Source organism: Portunus trituberculatus, chromosome 43 (assembly GCF_017591435.1).
Source record: "Portunus trituberculatus isolate SZX2019 chromosome 43, ASM1759143v1, whole genome shotgun sequence".
Classification (NCBI taxonomy): Eukaryota; Metazoa; Arthropoda; class Malacostraca; order Decapoda; family Portunidae; genus Portunus; species Portunus trituberculatus.
In genome coordinates this window covers 1702878-1710262 of record NC_059297.1, presented here as the reverse complement: position 1 = coordinate 1710262, position 7385 = coordinate 1702878, and the positions used below count along the sequence as shown (strand labels likewise).

At 44.8% G+C, this 7385-nt stretch overlaps 1 protein-coding gene across 2 annotated transcripts; it reads right to left on the bottom strand.

Moving 5' to 3' along the window:
* Window positions 1-1427: 1427 nt before the first annotated feature.
* LOC123518390 (MAGE-like protein 2) lies at window positions 1428-6033 on the bottom strand. Of its 2 annotated transcripts, none has more exons than XM_045279198.1 (2): window positions 4341-6033; window positions 1428-2188 (listed from the first exon to the last, which is right to left on the bottom strand). In XM_045279198.1, the coding sequence occupies exon 2, from the start codon at window positions 2148-2150 to the stop codon at window positions 1692-1694; it is 459 nt and encodes a 152-aa protein (XP_045135133.1). In that variant the 5' UTR covers window positions 2151-2188; window positions 4341-6033; the 3' UTR covers window positions 1428-1691. Both variants share the same exon structure in this region; 1 of them encodes a protein (XP_045135133.1).
* Between the last annotated feature and the right edge of the window lie 1352 nt (window positions 6034-7385).

Below are 7385 nucleotides of genomic sequence, written 5' to 3'. Positions count from 1 at the left end.
AAGTATTAAATACAAACATACTGCTTAATTTCACTTTTATTCACAAATATTTTCTACTACTTTGTATATATAGATACATAACTTTGTATTCTGGAAATACCATCCTTTTTAGTATTGCAACTAATGTGTACCATACTCGAGGCAACATTAACAACTTAGTTTGTCACCCATTCCGCACTGTTCTTTACAAAAACAGTATAATGTACATAGGTCTTCAAATATGGAACACTTTACCACATCATATCAAACAAGACCTTGATAGTATTACCATCAGTGATTTCAAAAGGAGAATAAAAAATCACCTTTGTTCTCTCCAAGCCACAGGAATATAACATATCATACACCCATAACTTATTATGTATCAACATGTAAAGCTATCGGTACATGTGCACATTATTGCACTATGTTATAATAAATTTGTTTTGTATGTGTATATGCAAGTGTGTAATATATCGTATACCACAATAATTAATACTGTATTTGTGTATATGTAGGTGTGAGTGTGTAACCTACTGTGTAGGTTAAACAATTAAAATTGTTGTATGAGTCTATAATATGTGTGCGTATATCTATTGTTACAATAGTGAATCTGTCTGCCATGGAGTCCTGGCTAGGCAGACTGTGCCATTTATTCTGTTCATTAAGATAATCAAATGTTGTAATTGATTGGCAATAAACATTTGAACTTGAACTTGCACACACACACACACACACACACACACACACACACACACACACACACACACACACACACACACATACACACACACAATTGTCTGTTCTCCAGTAACGTTCCTTAAATCTGCACCTCTTCTTGTCACATTTCCTCTAATACAATAGACTCGTGTTCCATAGTAAGACATTCTACAACACTGCTTGCTCTTCATACTCGTCAATTTTCATCATGGTGTGCTTTCCCAGTTCCTGTGTGTGTGTGTGTGTGTGTGTGTGTGTGTGTGTGTGTGTGTGTGTGTGTGTGTGTGTGTGTAGAGTGTTTCTTGTAACATTATTCTGTCACCGGGAAGAAAGAGGAGAGAGAGAGAGTCAACGTTGCAAGGATTTTATCAATACGAGTTACTGTAGCAAGAAGGTTATGAGGAGGAAGAGGAAGAGGAGTGGAAGAAGGAATGACCCGAGGGGGAAAGAAAAAAAGAAATTTGGAAGAGAAAACGTTAGAAAATTTTGCTAAGGATATACTGACGGGTGCTATTCTCTCTCTCTCTCTCTCTCTCTCTCTCTCTCTCTCTCTCTCTCTCTCTCTCTCTCTCTCTCTCTCTCTCTCTCTCTCTCTCTCTCTTTTTAAGCCCCCTTCCATTTATCTTCTGGACGAGAGAAGAGACACAGAAAGTAAAGGAATACAACGTGTTATGTTGTCTCGGGCTTATGTCTGCGTGTCGGGTGAGGGAGAGTCGGACGTGTTACTGCTGTTTATTCCAGTAGCCGTCTGCCAAACGAAAACCCATCACCTTTATACAATAACTCGTTGAATCGAGGTTTTGAGATTTCTTAAGATAACAATAACAATCACAATCTAAATATACAACAACCATGAATTATTTACTCGAGATTCAGAACAATCTAAATATACAACATTCCTTCCCCTTTAAATCATTTCCTTCATACAAGCATGACATAAGAAAAACATTAATATCCTAATCTAATGGGCGGTGCCTTCCTTCTCATGGACCTTCTTAAACCAGGCCCCTCTCCTGCCGGCGATGCTGGCCTCCCCCGCACCGATGGTGGATGAGCCGTGGTGACACCGGCATTGGAGGGTGAGCTGCGGGTAGCACCGGCGGTGGTGGTTGTGCGGCAGGTGGCATAGGCGTTGGCGGGTGAGCCGCGGGTGGCGACACCGGCGGTGGAGGGTGTGCCACAGGTGGCACCGACGGTGGAGGGTGTGCCGCAGGTGGCACCGACGGTGGAGGGTGTGCTGCAGGTGGCACCGACGGTGGAGGGTGTGCCGCAGGTGGCACCGGCGATGGTGGGTGTGCCGCAGGTGTCTGCCACGAAGATGAAGGCTCCCTTGTCACCGTGTCTGGCTCGTCCTCCTGTCTTGTACCTCCCGAATATCGCCGTCTAAGGTGATCCCCATGTCTCCTCCATGTCCTTCCATCTGGGAGTAACACCGTGAACGACACCGGACCCATCTGTCGTTGTATTACTCCCTCGACCCACCGAGAATAACCTGAAAAATTCAGAGCCCATACAGCATCCCCTTCATAAAACATCCTGTAACCTGTAGTCCCTCGCCTGTTAACTGCATCGGATTGTTTCTTTATTTTGTCTTCAGTACTCAGAAGTATGAAGTCAAGTCTTGATCGTGGTCGGCGGTGTATGAGCATCTCAGCTGGACTCTGCCCTGTCGTGGTTTGTGGCGTGAGCCAGTATCTCGCAAGAATCCTGTAAAGTCTTGTTTCCATATCTCCGTTGCCGAGTTTCCTCAATCCCTCTTTAATAGTTTGTACAGCTCGTTCAGCCAACCCATTGGTGGATGGGTGATAGGGACTGCTACAAATATGTTTTATTCCATTTATTTCACAGAAAGTTCTGAACTCTTGACTTGTGAAAGAAGCACCATTATCTGACACAATACTGACAGGAAGCCCATGTGTAGCAAAACAGTGACATAATTTCACTAAGGTTGCTGCAGTTCTGCTTAAATTCATAACAAAAGTCTCAATATATTTACTGTGAGCGTCTACCAGAATGAGTATCATCTTACCTTCCACCGGCCCTCCAAAGTCTACATGTACCCTGTGCCATGGGTGGGCCGGCCACTCCCAGGGGTGTAGAGGGGCTTACGATAGCTTCTTCCTGTTCTGTTGACAAGAATAACAACTCTTAACTTTTGCCTCTATATCGCCATCTAATCCTGGCCACCAAAAATAACTCCTAGATAGGGATTTCATTCTCACTATCCCGGGATGGCTTTCATGCAAGTCCTCGAGCAGCAGTGTCCTTCCTCTCTCTAGTATCACCACTCTGGAGCCCCACAGCACACAGCCGTCGTGTACAGTTAGTTCCGACTTACGTTGGGAATAGGGTAGAAGGCCACCGGGAACATCCTCCGGCCAACCCTGCAAAATGTAATCACGCACAACTTCCAACTTAGGATCCCTTGATGTCCACAAAGAGATTTTTGCTGCCGTAACTGGAGTATGTTCTAGAGTATTCAAAGATAGTATTACTTCCTGTGATTCATCTGGCTGCACGTACCCTGCTTGTATGGGAAGTCTGCTGAGACAATCTGCATGAGGTAATTTACTTCCGGGTCTGTACTGCAGACAGAACTCATAGTTAGCTAACTTAAGTCCCCATCTCTGAAGTCGAGCACTAGCCATCAGGGAAATAAGCACACCTCCTCTCAAAAATCCAACGAGAGGTTTGTGATCAGTATAAATGGTAAAATGCCGACCATATAGGTATTTATGAAACTTTTGTAACCCATATATATCAGACAAACCTTCTTTCTCAATTTGTGCATAATTCTTCTCAGCCGCCGCGAGAGAGCGAGACGCATATGCGATTGGCCTCTCTTCAGTGTCTTCCATGCGATGTGACAGCACAGCTCCCAGTCCGTACGGTGACGCATCACAGCTCAGCACCAGGGGAAGAAGATGATCATAATGTACCAGTAGTGGAGAAGACTGTAACAACTGTTTAGAGCGGATAAGAGATTTTTCCTGATCAGCTCCCCATATCCACTCCTCTCCCTTACCCAATTGCTTAGTAAGGGGGCCAAGATTGTTGACAAGTTACTACAAAAGTTATGATAATAGTTTATCATTCCTAGGTAGCTTCGAAGCCCCGAAACTTCTCGGGGAACCGGTGCACATTTTATTGCCGACACTTTGTCATCCGTAGGGCGAATTCCTGATGCATCCAGTTTATGGCCCAAGTAGATACAAGACTCTTGCATAAAGGAGCACTTCTCTATCCTTAAACGCAAACCACATTCCTGCAACTTGGACAAAACTGTGATGAGGTTCGTACGAGCTTCTTTATACGAACGACCAGACACAAGAATATCATCCAGGTAAACAGCAACCATTGGAATTCCCTGAACAATTTGTTCCATTAATCTTTGAAAATACCAGGCGAAGAGGCAATACCATAACAAAGCCTGGTAAACATGAACAACCCCTTGCTAGTGTTGATGGTAGTTACTTTTTGCGACTCCTCATCAAGACATGCTGGTAAGCATGACTCAAGTCTAATTTTGAATAAAAACGTCCCCCAATTACCTTAGAGTAGAGATCATCAATATTAGGTAATGGGTATCTATCTACCTTGGATGCCACGTTAACAGTCAATTTATAATCTCCACAAATTCTTACCTCCCCAGTAGGCTTCATAATGGGAACGATGGGAGCTGCCCAGTCCGAATACTCCACAGGTTTAAGTACCCAATCAGACACCAGTCGTCCAATCTCAGCTTCTACTTTTTCTCGGAGGGCATAAGGAACTGTCCTGGCTTTGAAGAACAGGGATTGAACGTCCTGGTCCATGTACAGTTTCGCCTTGTAATTCTTCAGTTTTCCTAAATTTGGTGTGAAGAGTTCTGGAAACAAATTTCTATAATCATCAATTTGTAAATTACACACTTTTGACCAATTAATGTGTAACTGGTGCAGCCAGTCTCTCCCCAGAAGCAAGGTCCAGAACCAGGCGCCACTAAAGCCGAAAGTCTGCTAGTTTTCTGGCCATACTTAACTTCGAGCCAAACTCGCCCCAAAGTATGAAGCAGTTGCCTAGTGTAAGTGCGAAGCTGCGGTACACCATCTTTACTGATTGAAAGGCTCCCAGCACCTTGTTCCAGTTTCTTGAGCTGTTGGACACTGATGATAGTTATTTCCATGTGTGTGGGAATGCCATTTAACTCTAGTGCACACGTATAAGGTTCATTTTTCAATGTAGATCCAAGAGTGTACATCGGCATGACTTCACCTGTTTCCTCGGCTGTGGACGACTCTCTGCCTTCACCAAGACAGTTCTCTGGCGGCGTCACGTCCACTGGGTGTGGCTCTGCCAGCAGGTTGTTTGCCCTCCATGTACGAGTCGCCCATGTTCTAGCTTTACAAAAGTTAGCAAAATTATTTAGTTTGCCACACTTAAAGCACTTCTGCCCCCAAGCCTTACACACTTTCTCTCTTGTATCAAAGTGCACTGTATCACACCCATAACAGCGGTAACTATATTGAGCCGAAGCCTCGACTGAACCGTCCTTAGCACGGCGACGGACATAACTCTGGCTGTTCCCACCTTTGTTTCTGACACTGTTCACAGACACTTGTGCCTCGTGCACTTGGACTGGTGCCATTGCTTGTGCGCGCACTGTGATAGCCTCTAACGTACATCCAAAAGTCAGTAAGTTCACTAGCGAGATGTCCGGATCACTTAACCCCTTGTCGCGAACCTTATCGAGTAAACACTTCTGAATTATTTGCGACTTAATTTCGCGATCCACATCTTACTTAGCACTTTGAGTCTTACATAAAACTTGTCCAAATGTTCCTCTGGTTGCTGTGTGGCCTGTCTGAACACAAACACTTCGTATTCTACGTTGCGTTTCGGTGCGAAATGTACAGTGAGCTTAGTTTTCAATTGCTCGTACGTGTCCTCATCACGCAGCAACGTTTCAGCAATTTGAAACACTTCTTCTGCCGCACAATGAAGAAGCAACGCACGCTTCCTATCAGCACTAGTCACAGCATGAGCAACCACAATATTGTCAAATCTCCGTAGCCAGGTGTCCCAACGAGTAGCAGTGGTTCCCGATGGTTCCAGATAAAAGGCCGGAAAGTTCAAGCCTTCCATGGCAACGGTGATAAGTCAGAAGCTGTAGTAATAATAGGGTCACGACGCCGCTCCCGTAGCCCGACAACACAGTAGAGGTCCTCCACGGCAGCTGTCAGGAAGGCAGACAGACACGGAGACCGACGAATCCCATCCTCGTCGCCAAAATGTTACGTTGTCTCTGGCTTGTGTCTACGTGTCGGGTGAGGGAGAGTCGGACGTGTTACTGCTATTTATTCCAGTAGCTGTCTGCCAAACGAAAACCCATCACCTTTATACAATAACTCGTTGAATCGAGGTTTCGAGATTTCTTGAGATAACAATAACAATCACAATCTAAATATACAACAACCATGAATCATTTACTTGAGATTCCGAACAATCCAAATATACAACACAACGAATAAAAGCAACAGTGAGAAGCTTCCAGGAGAGTGCAGTGCCTCCATGTGTCCCCCTTCATGCCTCCTTGCCCATATACATCTCCCGCTCTGTACCCTCGCGTTCCCTTCCCTCTCAGCCTCTCTTTCTTCCCCTCAGGAGACGCAGATGGGGTCAGGCAAGTTCCATTTCTCCCTTGGACGGTTCCTCTGTGTCCAATGGAAGGCAGTTCTCGTTCTATTTTTCCACAACTTTGCACTTTTCCACTTGTTTTCTGCCCTGGGGACTGATGGAGAGTGAGAGAGGGACTGGAGAGAGAGGGCGGTGAGAGCAGGCAAGAGACGGTGAGGTACTAAAGGAAGAGGAAGAAGAGGAAGATAGAGAGAGAAAGAACCGTAAGGAATAATGAAACTGGTGAATGGAGGAAGGAAAGGTGAGAGTTGATGAGAAGAAATAAATAAAATGCTAAAGGAAGGAAATAAAATAAAGGAATAAAGTACTAAGAGAAAGAGAAAAGAGAAAAAGGAAGACACTGGAGGGAGAGAAAAAGGCTTAAAGAATAATGCAACTGGTGATTGGAGGAAGGTAAAGTGAGAGGTGATGAGAGACATAGTGGTGAAGAGATTGTGAAGTGTAGAATGATGATTGTTGGTAAGAAGGAATTATTGGAAGAAGCACCGGCAGGAGGTTATAAATCTCTCTCTCTCTCTCTCTCTCTCTCTCTGTGTGTGTGTGTGTGTGTGTGTGTGTGTGTGTGTGTGTGTGTGTGTGTGTGTGTGTGTGTGTGTGTGTGTGTGTGTGTGTGTGTGTGTGTGTGTGTGTGTGTGTGTGTGTGTGTGTGTGTGTGTGTGTGTGTGTGTGTGTGTGTGTGTGTGTGTGTGTGTGTGTGTGTGTGTGTGTGTGTGTGTGTTGATTCATCGTTTCCGTTTTCTACACTTAAATCGAACGAACTTTATTTAATTTTCTTTCTTCTTCCTCCACTTCTTTTCTTTTACTCCACTGTACTGCTGTCCATGTAAACGCTTCTCTTTTTCTCCACCACCTCCACTCCCTCTTCCTCCTCCATCCCTGTTCCTCCATATTTTCTTCCTTCACCAGCTCTTCGTCTCCCTCCTTTTCCTCCTCCTCCTCTCTCGAAAGGACCAAGAGGTCTGTTGCTTTTTGGTTTTCCTTTGCATTCCTCCTCTTCCTCCTCCTCTTCTGCC